This window comes from Cyrtonyx montezumae, unplaced genomic scaffold (assembly GCF_038088225.1).
Source record: "Cyrtonyx montezumae isolate F1298 unplaced genomic scaffold, pur_monq_1.0 scaffold_13, whole genome shotgun sequence".
NCBI classification, from domain to species: Eukaryota; Metazoa; Chordata; class Aves; order Galliformes; family Odontophoridae; genus Cyrtonyx; species Cyrtonyx montezumae.
In genome coordinates this window covers 33014063-33033546 of record NW_027071859.1, presented here as the reverse complement: position 1 = coordinate 33033546, position 19484 = coordinate 33014063, and the positions used below count along the sequence as shown (strand labels likewise).

The following is a 19484-nucleotide window of genomic DNA, read 5'->3' as shown; positions in this document are numbered from 1 at the left end:
GAAGGAGTGTATTGAAAACCAGAAAAGGATAACAGGGGAGCAGTATTTGTTAAGTAGTGTATTAGCTTTCCTGAAAGAGTTTTTATATAGCTTATATAACAGTACAGGGCAGTAATTTATTTGTGGTATGTTTTGAATGTAACAATGTCTTTTTGGCTGAAGCTAATACAAATAATACAAAGCATCTGAAGCTTTGGAGGAGCTCCTGCTGTGTGTGCATCTAGTAAAACTGATGTGGACCAGTTGCTCTTCTAATTTCTGACATCAAAAGACTAGAGATAGTTTCAGTATTTTGGATGGTACTTGAATACTGAAAGTACTTCAATGTAAATCTGAAATATTGGGGATGTTCTGATCTAGGATTGGCAGTAATAGATAAAAGGGGCTGGAGAACTGTATTACATTGGTGCTTGGAGTAGTGGCAGCCTGTTTCCAGAAGCCGTTCGATCATGAAAAAATGTATGCCTCCTACTAAGCCTGGAAAAAAGACATGGCCACTGATGAGCCCGTTAACTGCAAATCTTGTGCTACAAGTGCTCACCGGTATGCTGAATATGGGCAACCGAAGAAAAATGTGGTATAGGAATTCAGAACGAGGTTTTTTTGTTTTTTTTTGTGTTTTTTTTTTTTTTTTTGCCATGAGACTACCTTATAGTCTTCAGGATGAGACTAATGGTGATGGAGGATGTTAACATGACAAAGTTTAAATTGAGAGGGTATAAGGTGAGCCTCTCTGCTCGTGGTGGTGGGGGATAATGCTGCAAATCACTTGTGGAAGAGAGGTGTCTCATGTCAAACATTGTTTGCCAGCTTTGGTGGCATTGCTGCCTTCTCTTTCAGACAAGCTCTTAATACGACAAATATGCCATGTAAACGTTGGTTATGAGCTGTACTTTCAAGGATGGTCATTTCCAACTGAATTAACAGCTGGTGAGTTACAACTTCCAAAGGTGGGAGTTCAGCAATCAGTTTTTCGGGAGAGACTCATTTGCTCAAAACGTTTGACCAGTCACAGCAGTCTGAGCACTGTTAGACTTTGTCCAAGGAAAGCCTTTTTTTTTTTCAATTGGAGCACATATGTAACCCTGAGTTTGGGATGCTATTTCCCCCGCCCCCCAGTTTTGACCCTTTCCCACAGTTGAGAGGACAAATTTAGTTGTAATGAATGAATTCAGCAAGTGACTACTAACAGGTGAGTAGAGTCCAGACAGAAGCCTGTATATGCTGTGTGCGTGTGGCCAGTGAACTTGCGTTCTTTGCACTTCTCATTAGAACCAGCAGTACAAGTATTTTTGCTTGTCTGTCATTAATTGCTTTTCTTAGAGGATGTAAACTGGAAAATGAATTCCATCTTCTTTCAAACACGATTTGGCTTTCTAGTAGATAGTCCAGTTAGGCTATCAGCTGTGAAAACAGTACTCCTCAGTCATTGTTTAAAACTTCCTGTAGGCTCTGCAAGACAAAAGTAGTATTTTATGCTCAAAAGAATGACTGTATTGAGTAAGACAAAATCTGCTTTGCTCAGTATTCTGTCTGAGGATGACCAGTATAAGAAGCAGGAGGATAGAGATCCTTTCCAGTGAATTTCCTAAGGAGATATTCATTCTGCTTGAATGTTGCTTGGCAGTTATGACCTATCTCTAATGTTTAAGGGGATGTGAAATGTGAATGTTACATCGGTTATAAAACGTATGTGATTGCAACAGCAGGGGAATAGATGAAGACTAAAGTAACGGCTCGTTTCTTTTTCTTTGAGGATACTTTAATACTGATTTTGCTTTCAGCCCTTACACTAATGAAAGCTGCAATAACTGGAGACCAGATAAGACGGCGTTGCTAGGTCAGTGTTACTGTCCAAAATACATTGGAGGTGAAAATTTGGTCTGTTGATGTATGTTCTCACCGTCAGTAGCCCTGAGCCTTACTTCAGGCTTGTAACAAGTCAGTACTATCTTTTACTTAGAATTGAAGCTTCCTGTAACTGAAGGAACATTGTCTCTGCAATGACAGTACTAGTTGAAAAAGTGTAGATAGAGAATTATTACAGACTGACCTAAAGTAAACTTGAGTTACTTTGTTTTTGTTTTTTTTTTTTAATATGGTGGGGGGAGGTAGAGCTTTCAATGAATTACTGTGCAATTACCGCGGCGGGGCGGGCGCGGGCAGCCCGGCGGGCGGGGCGAGGCGATAACCCTTGCGGAGCTGCCTGGGAGACCCCGGGTTTGGGGTTGGGCAAGCGCGCGCGGCGCCTCCTCCTCGCTTCCCCCCCCGCCCTCCCGAGCCGATTGGATTGGGTTGGGGTCGGTGCCAGCAGCGGCGTGATCGCTCTAGCGGCTGCCATTTTACGCCAGCTCCAGCACACTGACCGGACGCACCGAGGGAGCGGAGAAGGGGGGCAGCTCCTCAGCCCCGAGCCCCTTCGCACGGCGTTTCACCCCCGCAGCCGCAGGTCAGCTCCGGGCGGGGGATCGGCTCGGAGCGGGGCCGGCAGCGGGCCGGGCCCGGCTGAGGCGGCGGAGGGCCCTCAGCGCCGCCGGGCGGCGCCGCGTCGCGGGCGGAGAAACGCCGCGGCCGTTCCGTGCGGCGTGTCGGGCCGGGCCGGGGGAGGCGGGTAGGCCCTGCGGGCGGGGGCACGGCGCCGTGCGGGACGCGTGGCTCTGCCTCATTGTCCCGCCGGCCCCGCCGCGCCATTCATTGCCCGCGCCGCGCCGCGGGATCCGTTGGGTTCGCTCGGCTCCGGGGCCGGCTGGGAGCTGGGGCCGGCGGTGCGGCCCCGCATTGTTTCGGGGGAAGCGCGGCTCGGCGGCGGCGCGGCCGGGCCGGTGGTGAAATCGGGCCCGCGGTGTTGCAACCGCGCACCGGGGGGAATCGGGCGAGAGGTGTGGAAGGGCCGGGGTGCGGGCGGGGGGAGCCGCTCCTCCTGCTCCCGGGAGCGCGGCGGGGAGGGGAGGAAGTTGTAGGACGTCCGAGCGCGCTGAGCACGTGTTTCCAGCGGGCTCATGGCTGCCGCCGTGGGAGGGTGCGGGCTGCCACGGGCGCTTTGTTCGTTCGCCGGCCCGGTCCGGCGGGCGGGAGGGGAGCGCGGCCGCGGCGGGGCCGGGGGCTTCGGGTCCGGGGATGGCGGTGACGGAGCGCGGCAGTTGGCTGCGTCCCGCCCCCGCCGCTGGCTGCTTGCTCCGTCCCGAACTTGTTGGGAGCTTCTCGGGAGAGCGAGGTGAGTCAGTGTCTGGCTGCGTTGTGTAAAACCTGCAGTGAGAGCCACCCCGCCCCCGCCAGGCAGCGGCGTTAGGGCTTCCCTTTGTGTCAGCGCTCCTTTTGAGGAATTCTGTGCGTCTTCGGAAGCTCAAAGTATCCGGGAAGCGCTGCGCCGTCCCTTCGCGAGAACTGGGCGGGCTGCTGCACGTGTTGTCACTTGGATTGTTCTGCTTGAAGTTGTTTGTAGCTTAACGATTCCTCTTCTTGCGTTTGAACAGATATCTGGAAACATGGCTACTGAACATGTGAATGGGAACGGTACCGAGGAGCCAATGGACACTTCTGCTGCAGTTACCCATTCTGAGCACTTCCAGACGTTGCTTGATGCTGGTTTACCACAGAAAGTCGCTGAAAAATTAGATGAAATTTACGTGGCAGGTAAGCTGGGAAACTTGCAAACCCTTCCTGGATCCTAGGATATTTCATTGGGTTCTGCTGTCTTTGTGCTAACCAAGCAACTTAATTGTGCTTTCCAGAAGTACGGGGCTGTAGTATTAACAAAATCTGTGGGTTTTCTTTTATTGTTTGTTTGTTTTTCTCACTTTGTGCAATAACTTGTCCTTGTGTTTCCCAGAGACCAGTCTGGGTCAAGCCACTTGGGGTGGGTGGTGGGAAAAAGTGCGAGTGCAAGCATAGTATACCACCTGGGACAGGCAACAGTTGATGCTTAGAAGGAGCAGTTGATGTGGGCTTTGTGCATTTTTACTGTAGTTGTCTGTAATTTCAAGTGACTAAAGCCTTGGTAGTCATCGTCTGATGTAAATGATGCTTTGTGACATGGTATTGAAGCTCATGGATGCCAAGGTCACTGTATTCTTCCTATCAGGCATGGCAGTGGCATAGTAAACCTTGATTTTGTAGTTCCTGGATCACTTTGAGTGCTGCGGTTTGCAGTCTTCTCTCAGAATATCACGGAGCAATGTCAGTCAAGCTAAGTCAGATTTTGATAGATCCTTCTGAATTCAACTTCAGGACACTGAAACTAAACCTCCTGCCCCATGTAACTTGGATTGTTGAGAAGTCAAATACGTAAACTGTTATGGTTTTGTGATTTTTGTTGTATTGTTGATATTCCACATCATAACATCATGTGGAGTATTGAGAGTTAAGGAGTTAATGTTCCAGCTCCGTGGATCATCAATAGTTCCAGGTATGCCTGTCTCAGAAGAGAAGAAGAACTCCATTCCCCAGAGGACTTTGCGATGCTTTGCGTTCTTACGTGTTTACGCTCAGAGGGAAAGATAAAAACTGTCTGCGGTCACGGGACTCTCTCTTCCCTTCGGGACCGAGCTCGGCAGTGGGTGTTTGTTGCAGCCGTCCGCCTTCAGCGTTAGCGTAAGGCCTTCGGTTTATCGGACACTCTCTCTTGCTCATTTTATTTGATTCATTTGCCTCAATTCCAATTATATTATATTATATTGTGTTATTTTTCCTTTCTGATATCTATTTAGTAAAATAGCTTTCCTCCTCAGATCGTTGCCGCTGTTTTGTTCCTAGGCCCATCTCCCTTCTCCTTTTTCCCTTTCTCCTTTCCCCTTCCCCGAGGTGTGGGCCCGTGGGTCCCCTGCCTCAATTGTTATGGTACCGGGTCAAACTGTCCTGCAAACCGTGACAGTAAACGCAGTAACTCATAGTCTGAATCTTTTTTTGGTTTGTTTGTTTTTGACACTTATGATTAAAAATAAGCTCAGTGCTCTTGAATATTCAACTTAGGGAACGAAGTGATTTCTTAAGCATAGTAACTTACTTTCAGCCAGTGATTGGTTCAGGGGACACTGAAACATGTTAGGTGTGTTAAATATGATTAAACAGAGATTGCTACCCAAATGTAATTGGTATTTTTTTTCCTTTTCTCTAGGGTTAGTTGCACATAGCGATCTAGATGAAAGAGCTATTGAAGCTTTAAAGGAGTTTAATGAAGAAGGTGCATTGGCAGTGCTTCAGCAGTTTAAAGACAGTGATCTCTCACATGTTCAGGTAACATTAAGCAATTTGGAATATAATTGAGGGATAAACTGCTGGTAGACTGGCAGAAAGCTTGATTAAATCTCTTCAGTGAACCGTATGTGATATGTAAAACGTGCTGTGTGGAAGTTCGAGGCAAAATTAGATTCTGGTTTGTAATGTTTGCAGAACTGAAGATTAATGCATCTCTTGCAGAACAAAAGTGCCTTTTTATGTGGAGTCATGAAGACGTACAGGCAGAGGGAAAAACAGGGGACCAAGGTGGCAGATTCTAGCAGAGGACCAGATGAGGCAAAAATCAAGGTATGTGCCTAAGAGATAAAAGGGACAAATGCCATGTTGTTTTGTTTTTTGTTTTTTCAAAGTGGTTATGATAGAGTTTTTAGTTTTTAAGGAACTGTGCTTTCTTCGTAAAGGCTGTGTTAGGTTGTTTGTCATTGTTTACTAGCTTTTATTTACGTTTTCATCTTAGATTGCATCTTGAAGAGAGCTTAGATGCTGTCAGTTACTGGAACTGAATGTGTGTTGGTACACGAAAAAGGTGTGATGGTTTGGTTTATGTGCTGAGTCTTGGCTAGTTGGCTCAGTGTAAGAGACTAATATTTTATATCATTGCCTCAAAGTTTGCTGATGAACATGTCCGAACATGTCCAAGCTAGTCCTGGGAAAGGGTTGTGAAATCCTTTGTCTAAGGGACAAGCAGATGGGCATGTCCTTGGGCAACGAAAGAGAGAGAAGCTGCAGCTCATTGGCTGCTTAGCACTCTTTTGTGTGGTACTCACTCATCTCCGTGGGGAGATAGCCGTCTCAGGAGAAGCTTGCCTGGCAGGCTAGCACAGGTTTTGCCACGTAGGCAAGAGAAATGAAGGATAAAAGAGGGATCGACCACCATGAGATTGTTGTGGTTTTATTGGTGTTGCTCTGTTGGTGTTCTTCCATCAGAAACCTCATGAGCTGATCCCTGCTGCAGAACTCCCTCCTGGGCCTGCTGCCTGAGATGCTGCTTTCTCCTGGACCTCACCGCTCCTTCGAGGTGTTCTACCATCTGAACCCTCACAAGCTGATCACTGTTGGCTGCTTCTCCGGTGCTGGCTGACCCTGTTCCTGGACTTTCCCCACGCTGCTTCTCCTGTGCTGACCCGGTGCCGCTTCTCCAGGACAGCTGCTTGCTGCTCAGGGCTGCCCGTCGCTGCTGCTGTTCTCCCCGCTTCTGCCGCCCCTGCTCTTCTGCCTCGGACCGTCGGAGCTGCTTGCAACCGGACCGCCCCTGGGATCCTGGCTGGTGACTTTCCCCGCGTTGTACAAACCCTTGCTTCTTTCCTATCTTTCCTATCGCTCGCCTTCCCTTCCCCATCATCCTTAACAGTGTCCGCCTTCCCCATCTCCCTGGTCAATATTGGTAATAAACTGGTCTGACCAACATTTGAACCGTTGTTTCTTAATCTCATGCTGGGTATATACATAATCTAAGAACCTCGTTGCCCTCCTTTACAATGGAGCATGACATTTCTAATGGTGTAGTCGGCAGGATACGAACCTGCGCAGGGAAAGAGTGACACTCAGTTAGAGAGCTTCACTTGTCAACATAGGTATTTGAGTTCAGAGTATGTAAATTCAGCTACTGACTTATTTTTTTTTCCCTGAGTTCAGATTTAAAGCAACCCTACAATAGGGAGATACTATTGGTGGCATAAGCTTACTCAGAACTGTCTTAAAGAATAGACTGTTTCTTCATGTGAGTCTTGTGACACCAAGGAACTCCTGTGACAGGAGTTAGGTATACTGCAGTTTACATTAAATTCTGTGATAAGCAACTTTACCAAACGTGAAGGGAAGGAAAAGGAAGTATGCTTAGTTGGCGTCTTGGAAAGTTGAGGGAGTCTTTCATCTTTAACTTGGTACAAATAAGTTTTTAAGAGTTGTAAGCGCTTGAACATGTGTTCTTTAACTTCACACTTATGAGTAATCTCATTAAGTGAAGGGAACTTCTCTGCATAAACGTTTGCAGGATTGGGCATGCCAAAACAAGAAGTGGCTCGGACTGCTAAGATCTTCCTAATTAAAGGGAAGCTCGGTGTTCTAATACTTGGCCTCTTTTTTTTGCTTTTTTTTTCCTGCATGTATGTGTATGAAAATGAAGGAATCAGGGAAAACTCCGTGTGAACTCCCTATTTTCTGTTTCAATTCTTGGCAGTTTGAGTAATTGTTCTGTAAGTTGCTTGTTGAAGCACTAGGCTTGTTCGCCTATGAGAGTTTCAAAGCAATATGGTTAAAGTTGAATTTTAAGCATGTCTGTTGTCTGTGAATGAAGTACATCTAAATCAGGCAGATTTCCATATGATTTAACGTTTTTAAATGTTACACTTGCAGGCACTCTTGGAAAGAACCGGCTACACTCTTGATGTGACTACGGGAAAGAGGAAGTATGGCGGGCCTCCTCCAGAGTCTGTATATTCAGGCCCGCAGCCTTCTGTTGGAACAGAGGTAAGGAGGACGTAATTAATGTGGGGGCACTTTTATTTCTTGGGTGTATTTTTTTTATTTTTTTATAAGCAACATTCTGTGTCTGTTGTAGATATTTGTGGGTACGTTTCCAAGAGACATGTTTGAAGATGAACTCGTTCCCTTATTTGAGAAAGCCGGACCTATATGGGATCTCCGCTTAATGATGGATCCATTAACTGGTCTAAATAGAGGATATGCTCTTGTCACATTCTGTACTAAAGAAGCAGCTCAGGAGGCTGTTAAGCTGGTAAGTTTTTTCCTTTGCCTTTTTCATTTGTATTTTTTCACTAAGAACACTGTGGCTTTTAAGCAGTTGTCCTTGTGCTGATGCCTGAATGCTTAAAATTAAGCTGTGTCATTGTTCTATCATTTCACAAATGTCCACTCGGCATTTTTAAGCATTTGTACGTAATTCTGCATATAAATCTTTGCTTGGATGTCTTAGGGGCAGAATTAAAAAAAATAACAGTGTTAAGTTTGGTCCAGTTTGGTAAGCATTTACTTCTGACAATAGTTGTGTTAGCGGTAGTGACTTTGGAGCTGTTATTGTTTGGATGAGTTGAAGGAAGTGCTCATTGAGTTGCTGCGGTGCTAAGGATTTGGTTGGGCTTTGTACGATTTCTGTTTTGCTCGAGTACCAGCAGAGGGCACCACGGTAGAAAAGTGTGTCTGAAGTCACATAGTTTCATGAGATACTTCAGAGGAGAGAGAATCACTTTTTAAGGTCTATTCTGTCTCTTTAGACTGACTGGAAAATGACAGAAAAGCTATGGCTTAAAATGCTTATGTTGTTTGGACAGAGGTGTGAATTCTTCTGATATAATAGGCAAGTCAGTGAGACTTCCTCATTTTACACATGAAGCAACTTTTATTCTTTTTATGACCCCCTCATCCTTTGTCTTTCTAGTTAAATTTAATGTGAATCTTTTTGAGCTAGTTGCTGCTGCATTGATGTGGCTGAGGTGATCCTGAGAGTGTCAGCTGTACTCAGAAATTCTGAGTTACACTGGCACTGTATAAAACCAGTAGGGTTAAAATCTCTCTTTTGTCATAAGGTAGAAAGTTAAGTTCCCTTGCTGACACATTAGTAATGGAAATAATTGATAAGGACAAATAAAGCCAAGGACAGGACTGTCTCCCCCAAAAGTATTGAAATATATTGGAAAAAAAAGAAGTGGAAGTACAGAAAGGAAAGTGGTATCTACTGTTTAACTTTTTAAACAAGAACGTTCAGTGTTCCTGGGAGCAATCCAAATACACTTAAGAAAACTCAGCTGTTTGCGTGTACCTCTTTGTACTTCCACTGTCAGCTTAGCTATTTATAAATGCGTGTAAAGGCTTTAGAGTTATGCACATGACTTAGCAAAAGAGTGGAACGAGCCAAATATGTTATCAGAGGTACGGATGAAGCAAAGAGATTTTTCCTCAGCTACATTTTGCTTAAACACAGTGCATTTCTTTGAGGGTCTCAGAAGTCATTCAGATTTTATTTCCCTAGAAGTAACATGTCACGTACCTGGCCTCAGTCTTGAACTCGGCGATATAAGGGAGGAAGGTACTTAATGCCTCTGTACACTTGGTCTTTGTTAAGCAGGAAATAATAAAGTATTGTTTCTTGTCTTTCACTTAGATATCTAGTGAGGGCAACAGTTGAAACTTTTTAGGATTGATAGGGCTGATTTTCAGTGTTTGTCCTAACCTCTTTCATGGCAGGGTTAGTTCTGACAACTGCCACAAGATCCAGTTGAGCTTTTGAGTGGTCCCAGCCATAGCAGGCTGTCTGGTTTGGTGTATTAGAGGCTGCCCAAGTTGTCAAGTTGTAACTTGCAAGAGAATCAGCAAAATATGCCTGTGGAGCTCTGCTGAAAATAATGGGTTGATGACCTAACATTAGTTACACATCTGTGAGATGGGTTACTGAAGATCTCTGGGCCGTTGGTCAGCTGTTCTAAAATGCTACTATTTTAACCTGCAGTGTTCTTTTTGGTACTGCATAAAAACTTCTGATGTGCAAGAAACTCTTCAGATCTTTCTGGATGCAACGTGATAGCGATCAGTCTCTTCTGTTTCCTATTTTCTTCCTGGTGGCTTTTTTTTCCCCATTTAGGATTCTGAAATTTACCAAAAATGAGGCTAAAAACCCGTGTGTTGCCTTAGATTTCTGGGCAGTAAGAGGAGCTGTAAAGTTTTGTCTATACCTAAATAGCAGAAAATACTGACTTAACCTATTCTTTTACCAGAAGAAATCTTGGACTTAAATGGTTGAAGCTCTTATTTTGTTTATGCATAGCACCAGCAGCTTAAAAAAGGAGAGCTCCTTACGTTTTGTTTGAAATAACTTTGGTGCTGTGCTTCAAACAAAAAATGGAATGGTGCTGTGGCTTGATACCAAGAAGACTTAAAGATATGAGCAGTGGTTAATTTTCTGTCTAGTACTTCATCCAGTGTGCAGCCCACCATCCCTGCCCTCCTGCCAGCTGCTTGAGTACAAGTGGCATCTCAAGTGGTGTTCGTGCAAGCGCCACCTGTCAGAAGTTGGGTGTGACTTCTTTCAGGCATCTCTTCTCTGTTGGCGTGCTGGTGTTTGTCTTGTGACTGTGGACGAGTATTGTGTTCTGGTTGGTTTTATACATATGGATTTGGTTGTCCTTTCTACTGTATCATATGAAGTTGTTCTCAGTTTTGGAAATTGTTTCATGAGGATTAGTGTTACTGTAGGCATGCACAGAAATAAGCTAAGTGGGCTAAGCTTGTAGCAGAATGTATAGGGTATGCTGTTGTAATTGGAAGTATTTTTTGACCAGAGCAAACACAAGTTTGATCAAAGTGCAGGTACAGGTGAATTATGCAAGCATTCCAGAATTAATCCAGAATTGGGCCTGCGTGGGCCTTATCTAAGTTTACAGTTGGTTTGCAGACTATTTACCTAAAAAGCACCGACTGTATATTTAGGAGCACTTAATTGCAGGCTGCTTTGTCAGAGGTAGGAGAAACATGTGATAGAAAGTAGTAGTTAATGTATTGTAGTATAAAAAAACCGATGTCTGTGGAATTGCAGTGTGTTAGAATAATTAAGAGTCATTCTTGTTAAGAGGTGTGGGAGGGTCTTCTGGTTGAAATGTGGAGTCAGGCTTCAGTCTTAGATTTTAAAAGGAACATCTAGATAAGATATTGGATAAAATTTACCTATATATTCAGTTTTAGAAGAGTCTTTTTGCGTCGTTTCCAGACACATACACGGCTACCGTTTTTAAAAGGTGTTTCTTCTAAAGGTTTTTTTTTTCCAGTATAATCTCTTTCTAGTCAGTGTTCACAACTATTAAACATATATACATATTTCTGTGTGATTTTGGTCTCCAACTTAAAATCAAGTCTGCCGTCATGCAGTCAGCAGATACAGAGATGCTTTTTGCTGCATTTTATTGTATTTTGCTACATAACTAGTTGGAAAGGTGCCACTGAAAATCCTTTCTGCAGGTACAACTCTCAGCTCACTTCTGTTACAATTGTATAGCTTCTCAATTAGGCAGGGTTTTTTGTTGTTTTTTATTTAAACAACATAGAAGTACAAATAAATGTACATCTCCACCCTGATTTTTGGTGCACCAAGCAGGAAGGAGGTGTGGAAGACTTCGCGTATGTGGGGAAGTTTGCCACCAGACACAAAACCACTTTCTAGATTAAATAGCTAGATTAAGTTTTGAAATGCTGTTCTGCTACTTGTCAATAAAACGTTAACCACAGAACACATTTTCCAAGCTGAAGAACTGCTTGTTAATGGGCTTGCAGTTGGAAAAAGGTTGGCCTTCCACCATTGGACCTCCTTGCTGTTATTTGGATATGTCTGTCTGCATCTCAGTAAAAGGCATGTTTTGGTTTTTTTTGTCAGCAGTTGTCTACAGTGGTGTGTATTTTTCCCCTTGAACTGTCGATACGTTCAGGGTGTCTGTTCTGGGAGAGGCACTATGAAAGTAGACTAAAGAACATAGGTATAGAGCAAAATAATTGAGTGTATATCATAAGGATGTTTTCAATGTCAAGGAACGTAATACATAGCTACATGTTTTACTTTCAGAAGTATTTGATACTGCCGCTGTTGGAGGAGAGTTCAAGTTATTTGTAACTGATGGTTGTCTATTTTTCTTTCAGTACAACAATTATGAAATCCGTTCTGGAAAACACATCGGTGTATGCATCTCTGTTGCCAATAATAGACTTTTTGTTGGTTCTATTCCTAAGAGTAAAACCAAGGAGCAAATTGTTGAAGAGTTCAGCAAAGTAACAGGTAACTCAGTAACTGTTTTATTGATGTGGAAGGTGTCACATGTGATCAGTGATGAACTTTTTGCCATCTTTGCCTTGTTGAGAGATGATGACTGATAGGACTTAGGATTTGCATTGGCTTTTGGGATCAGTGTTTTTTTTTCTTTTTTAATGTACTGTGCTGAGGGCTGAAATCTGTAATTAAACTAGGTGTGTAGTTTCAGGCTTTACTGAGAAAATGTGTGCAGTGTTTAAAAAGGCCGTTCAAACAAATGTATGGTTTAATTATTTCAGTACCAACAGATGTTTCAGAACTTTTAAAAACAGAACTGAAGCAGATTGAATAACATAACTAGTTTTGTGCTTCAGAATTCTTATTGTTTTGATAAGGATCTCTTTTTGATAATAACATATAAACTTGAAAAGGTAACGTTTTATGGCTTCCTCTGTTACTGAATGCTATACTTTAGGTTCCCTGGAGCAGCACTGAAACTCTTTAGATGTCTTGAAATCATGCGAATTTAACCTTTTGTTCTTTGGACATCCATGGAAAAAACACATGCTGATAAGTACTGTGACTTAGGGGGTTTGAGAGGAGGAGTGACAAAACACAACTTTTGGCTGCCCTCCCTCCTCTGGTCAGTGAGATGAAAGGTACTCTTCCATAGCTTCTAAGTTTTCTTCACTTAATAAAGAGGATCCTAAGCTGGGATAGCCTAATGTCTTTTGAAAACGTTGGTCTTGGCAGTGTGGAAAATGGAATTAATGTTCATAGTCTCAAAAGTCTAGCATGGTCATGATTTTTTGGAACCAGTGTTTAGATGCATACTTCCCAGGAGCATAATCCCTACTTTATATTATTAAGTCATAGACTAAAGCCATAACAGATCATTTCTTTGTTTCATTTCAGAGGGCCTTACAGATGTCATATTATATCATCAGCCCGGTGTCAAGAAAAAGAAACGACGTTCCTGTTTCCTTGAATATGAAGATCACAAAATTGCTGCTGAGGCCAGACGTAGGTTAATGAGTGGCAAAGTGAAAGTCTGGGGAAATGTTGTTACAGCTGAATGGGCTGACCCTATGAAAGTCCCAGATCCCGAAATCATGGCAAATGTAAAAAAGCAGTAAGAGAAACGTAGTATACTTAGTGTCTTGTTCCAGAGTAAGTATTTCCTGGTATTAGCCTAGGTTTAAATGGCATCTCTCAGCCTTCTTGTAAGAGAGATGTGTTGAATTTAAAAAAAGTTGTTGGCTGATGTTTATGCTCCCAAGGGTGAATGATCCATGTGCTGGGGTACTTAATTTCTCCTCTGGAAGTGGTTGTGGTGACTCCGAAAATAAAGATGTTTTTGTCGCTTAAATATTTGATTGCCCAGAAATCCGTCTGATCTGAGAATAAGCTTAAATGATTTTTAAGCCTGGAACTGCGTGTTTATCACTTCAGAAGTGGAACATATAAGATATGCAAATTGGGATTTTCAAAGGTGTCTTGTAGCAGTTGCTTTTGAGAAGCTGAGCAATTATTTTGTATTTTGAACTGTTAGTAAAACCCTCCTCAAGTAATAAAAAAAAATTCTTTAAAAAATGATGCCTGAATTTTGACTGTTTCAGTTAAGCTTAATTCTGAACAAATATTTTGAAATACACTGTAGTACTTATGTCCTGTGTGATATTTTGAAATAGAAATTGATTACTTGATTTTCCTTCCCATCAGATAATGTCCAGGACTGTTGTTTTCAGTTTTGTTGTGTAGCTGAGTTGTTTGATGGAAACTCCTAGCTAGCTCATATCCTTATCTCTTTACTTGTTTTTTTGCCAGTGCTTTTACTTTCGTCTAAGAAATGTCATATGCTGGAGTCCTGCATCGATGGACCTAATAAGATAGCTTGGCTGAGATCTCTTTGATGATCCATAAGGGAAAGGGGTTGGGGCAGAAGCTCACTTTTGGGGGACAAATTTAATCCGCTCTTGTAGTAAGGGTAATGCAGCAGCATTTGGAGTACCCTGTTTGCAATCTTTGTTTTTCTTGCCCTGTATTGGTAGTTAATCAGGAGCAGGGAAGAGTCTCGAAGGCAACATTTGTTAAGAGTGGCATTTCCTGCATCAGTCTGTCTGAATTTCTTGGCTCAGCAGATAAGGTTGTTGTTTTGTCAATATAGTAACACCTAGTAATTTAAATGTGTTTTGTTAAAGTTGTTATTTTTTTCCTTTTTTTCTACAGACTCTTGTTGAAATGTTGCAGAGAGTATTTTGTGGATGCGTATTTACCAAATGCTGAGGTGCTTGAAAGGGATATTGCCTTAAATATCAAATGTCTTCTGCATGTTGAGGTAGAAGGCTAGCTTTTGAAGCTAGACTGTACACTACAGGAGTTCTGTACACGTGGAAACAGATTCTGTATGAACACAGTTTTAAAGTAATTGATTACTGGTCCAAACAAACATTTTTTCCAACTCCAAGTAGTCGTGCTGATAGTTTTCTCCTAAGCAGCATTTTGATGCCACTTTCTGTAGCATGGCTGTGGCTACAGAGCATGTGCTGGATTGGCTGCTTAAGTAGCTAAATAAAGTCTGGTTCTCGTGGCTGCCTGGTAGATGACAGGGCAGGAGGCAGGGATACTAACCCTTGGAGAATGTAGTAATAAAGGTTGAAGTGTTTGTGCTGTAAGAAAAGAAGCAGATCCCAAGTAATTTGGGGATACTCCAGTCCTGAACAGTGTTCAGGTGGATCCTGCATTTATGACACAACGTTGCTGTGTGCTTGCATGCGGAACAGTGGGATATATTGCTTGTTAGGTGTGTGTTGCTGAATTCTTGGTGAGCCTTAACCAAGTGAATTTTTTTTTTTAAACCTCTTCAGCTTAAATGAAAGATAAATGATTTCGTCTTTGCTTCAGTTTTAGCATTGGCACCTTTTTTGACTGGCTCAGCTATGCTTTTTAAGCTGTAGCAAGAGCAAGGGTGTTAGAGATTAATATATTGAAATACACAGAAAATTTAAACTATTTGTTTTTCAGAATGTCATGTTAGCGCAGCTTGTGCTAAAAGCTGACAGAGTTTATGCTTGGTCATCATATCAGACATAAAGAATGTCAGTTGTTGTGGACTTAGTGTTGAAAGCTACTTGGGAATCTTTTGAGGAACCAGCTCTGATTTTATCCTTTCCTGAAGCAACATTAGTGTGAAAGATACCGGTTCTAAAAGCAGGCGGTTATGTGACAAAACTTCTGTAATTCACTTTCTTGAGTTAAGGTACAGTTAAGATAGCTTGCTTGTACTTCAAAGCCGTGTTGGAGAATGTTATCACAGGATAGGAAGAAGCTTTCCCTATGGAGCTGACTGTGACTTCTTTCATCCCCTGAGAATCATCAAGGGTAGCTATTGCCAAAGGCTGAAGTTGATTACCTGGATCAGATCTGTGGTCTATGGTGTTCTTTCATCCCATCCTAACTCTGCCATCTAGTGAGACAAGGTTTTATAGAAGTCTGTTCTGTTTATTAGTAGCCTAATTACACAGTCATACACGTAGCAATTACATAGTGTATATACAAGTAGATGTCTGGGTGTTCTAAATTCCTGTACTTTATAGGAGCAGGGATGATAGTTTCACTTCAGAAAGCTGAAGCATGCATTTTTTGGTCCCTTTGTACCCTGTGTTACTTGTGTTGACCATTAGGATTAGGAACAGCAAGTCAAATACTGTATATATGTTGGTTTTTTTCCTCTTTTTCTGTCAGACTTTTGTTTAAATGTTGCAGAGAGTATTTTGTAGGTGCGTATTTACAAAATGCTAGGGCACTTATAGGGGATGTGAGAAGGAACTCATGGATGATGTCATGCTAAGGTCATTTAGTGCAGGCTCAGTGCGGATGCAGGGACAAGTTTGTAAATGCTAATGGCCAGTGAACGTATGTTATTCCCCAGTGTCCACTGCGTGCTGTCTGGTGTATTAGAGTCTAGTGTATGTCAGGCTGAATTGTGTTTTTTTTTTCCAGCAGTTAACCAGTTGTATCTAAACACTTTATAGGTAACCAGGCCTTCTGATCTTAGAAGCTGCATTTCAGTCTTCATAGAATTTACTAGTCACGTTGCGTGAGGCATGGGCGGAGAAGATAGGTTTTCAGTTGTTTGGAGGTGGCTGTTCCTTAAACAACTGATATGAAGATAAATGGAGGACACTATTTTCAAGGCATAAAATCAGCATTCAGAAAGACTTGAAGTGCAGATAAACATATACCAGTATAAAGATGCTTAGCCTACCAAAACTGATAACATATCCCTTCTCACATGCAAGAGGCACAGGAAGCCCTTTCAGATAAAATTAGGCCCGGCAATTTCATTCATTTTCCTGTTCTGTATTCAGTGCTGAAGCTCTTGGGAAATTTCCCACTCTCGACCACTTAGCACTTATATAGCGTTCATCACAGAATTTGCTTCATGGTTCTGGAGGTTGTTGCAGTTTCAATGTGATCAGACCATGTTGTAAAGACATCCAGGTGAAATGCTAATTGAATTATTGTTAACAATCTCTTGAAATTGCTTTGGTATTAAAGATGGTGCATTGGTGACAAATGGTTGTGTGGAATTATTGTCTCAATGCATGATAATAGCAAAGTAAAAAAAAAAAAAAGGAAAAAGGAAAAAAAAAAGAAAGAAAAAGAAGAAAGGAAGCCAAAGTTTGGGAAGTGCTTGGGAACAAGGAATAGAGAACATCACCACTGTACAAGCCCATACTGTGCTTGCTTCTTGAATGCACTTTCAGACCATCTCGAAGAGAAATGAGAAGAATTAACTTCCATTTGAGGAATGAGTAAGCAAATGAGATTTCTGCAGCCTCTGTGAGAAGACTTGCTGCGTGTAGAGGTGTTTCTCATGGTGTTTTAAACAGTCACTAATAGAGTTTACTTCTGGATAAAGTTGGAGGCAGGATGTTGGAGGGTGGCCCTACACTCTGAGTGTGTAGCCAGACCAACATTTTTATGATCTCAGTTATGAACAAAACATTCTCATCTTTCTGTTAAGCACACTAAGGTGATTAAAAACTTGAAGACAGATTGTTTTCTTTAAAAAAAAAATATATTTATATATATATTTATTTAAAAATTTTGAACAGGGTCAAAATCATAAGCCGAATGAAACTATTTCACAACTCACACTTTTTATGATGCATAGTGCAGAATAAGGTAAACACAGCTCAGGATTTCACAGCGAGTACTACAGTTCTGAAAAGGAAGAAATCAAAGCTGCACACAATAGATTTCCTGCTGGGAAGCTGAGAGGGGAGGGGAACTCAGTATCCCAAAGGATGTGCTGGTAACAACCCCAAACTAAACCAAGAGATGTGAGTCATCAAAGTCGCAAAGCTAAAGGAGAAAATCCAGGAAGCCGGATGCAAAATAGGAACATAAAGGGAAAAGGGGGGAGAAATAACAAGAAGAAAAATAAATCATTTATAGTAAGAAAAGATAACTTGGAGAAAGTTAGCTGGAGCAGAAAAGCCCTAGCCCTAGCCTTAGCACCAGCCATTCAGGGAGGCATAAATTTGTGTGAGGCTCAAAAGAGGCAATACTGTGTGCCACCAGCATTTCATAACCAGCACTCTCCTTTCCAGTGCTTACTCTGTGAATACAGGCACAGGTGTGAGATGAGCTAAATTGGGAAGGGCTCATTATAAATTAATCTTTGCTGCAATCGCAATTGTGGTTGCAACTAGCCTTTGGATTTTGCTGCGGAGCAGAGTTTGAAGATCAGGTGGTGCTCTACAGTCTGCGCTCTCTTCCAAACACATAGGGTGTAGCTCCAAGTTGAAGAAGCCCGAAGGAGGGGAAAGCAAAGCAGCTAAGAAGAAACCTTGTCTGTTTTCATTTTCAGCCTTTTAATTATTGCTCATCTCCATTAAACTGTACTTCCCTTATCCCAAAAGCTTGACCAGTGACAGTAGATTTATGTGATGCTGAGAAATATGAGCTATATTTCTCTGGGAATAAAAAGTTTGCATTCAGGCACTACTAGTAAACCTGTCCCCCTAAAATCTGTCCCTTCTGCCAGACTATAGAAACTAGTGATATAGATTTCCTTCAGAAAGACAATGCCCAAAGAAAGGCAATAGAGTTGCTGAAGGGTCCAGAGCACAAGACTCATGGGGAGCAGCTGAGGGAACTGGGATTGTTTTGTCAGGAGAAGAGAAGGCTTAAGAAAGGCTTCATTGCTTTCTACAACTCTCGAAAGGGAGGCTGGAATGAGGTGGGTGTCAGCCTCCTCTCCCAGGTAACAGAGATAGGACAAGAGGTAATCGCCTTCAGTTGCACCAGGGGAGAATTCAGATTGGATATCAAGAAAAATGCCTTCTGACCCTACAAAGACACAGTGCAGGAGGAGGCAATAGCCGTATCAGAAAGCTTTCCACCGCTGTGAGCATGTGGAGATTTGTCAGCCCCGCCGACACGGAATGCTGTACACGGTAAAGCAGTGCGCGCCATTTCCAAAAACAGAAAGGGCGTACATGCCGTGCAACTCCACGAAGGTCCAACGGGACACAAAGGAAAGCTGAAACGCTTAGGAAGAACAGTTTAGCCAGTTGGAGCCCTGGAGAATACCAACACAGGCAAAACCAAACAAGAACCCCGCACGATGCATTTGTCACAGCTTGACGAGCTGGAGCTGCGGTCGGTTGATACCCCAACTCGTTCTGCCCGCTGCCCCGCCCCCCCCCGCCTTCGGCAGCCCTACGAGCGCGGGCGCGCGCCGGGCGGGGAAAGCGCGTTCCTGCGCCCGCCTCTCACAGTCCCCGCCCCCGGGCTCGAGGGGCGAGGGGCGGGGCTAGCCTCGTTCCCACCTCTCTAGGTCCATATAAAGCCAGCGAATTTCCCCCCGCCACCTTTTTTTCTGTGGAGCGGCGGCGGTGGTAAGGGGTTGTGTGGCGGATGAGTACGGTGCTGTGCGAGCGGAGCTGAGGGACACCTGGGCTAATTAGGGGGGAGAGGGGTGGCACCACATGGCGGTGCCGCGCGTTTGTTTGAAGCTGGGGCAGGCGGCGACGCTCGCTCCGCGGGGCGTGCGAACGAGGTGCGGCGCTGCGGGCCGGCGACCGCCGTGGGGCCGCGGCCCAGGGGTGAAACGCCGCGGCGGAGAGGGGACGGAGGGGAGAACTACAGGTCCCGGCGTGCCCCGCGTCCCGCGGGGAGGGGGACAGGAGAGCGGCGGGGTCCGTTTCCCGGCGGAAGCGGCGCGGGGCACTCTGGGAAATGTAGTTCGTGGAGGCGGCGGCCGCGTGGGCGGCGGGGTCCCATTTTGCCCTGGTGCGGGCGGTGCCCGGCGGGGCTCTGCGTGGACCGCGCCATTTTGAGCGTGGCAGAGCTCTTGGGGCTGATGGGAGAGGGGTGTCCGCCTGCGTCGGCGGCTCTGAAGGGCTGGGGATGGAAGCAGCTCAGCCCGAGATTGGGGCGGCTCTGCGTTGCACTTAGGTGTGTCTTGAGTTACCAGTTCTCATGCTGG

General features: G+C 43.8%; 1 protein-coding gene across 1 annotated transcript; it reads left to right on the top strand.

The window, feature by feature from the left end:
* Positions 1-2412: 2412 nt before the first annotated feature.
* On the top strand, positions 2413-18341 carry LOC136044890 (heterogeneous nuclear ribonucleoprotein Q-like). Its single transcript, XM_065730402.1, has 9 exons — positions 2413-2449; positions 3474-3633; positions 5114-5232; positions 5416-5523; positions 7591-7704; positions 7796-7972; positions 11875-12010; positions 12899-13104; positions 18039-18341. Exons 2-9 carry the CDS (start codon positions 3486-3488, stop codon positions 18339-18341), a joined length of 1311 nt encoding a protein of 436 aa, XP_065586474.1. The 5' UTR covers positions 2413-2449; positions 3474-3485.
* The last annotated feature ends 1143 nt before the right edge of the window (positions 18342-19484 follow it).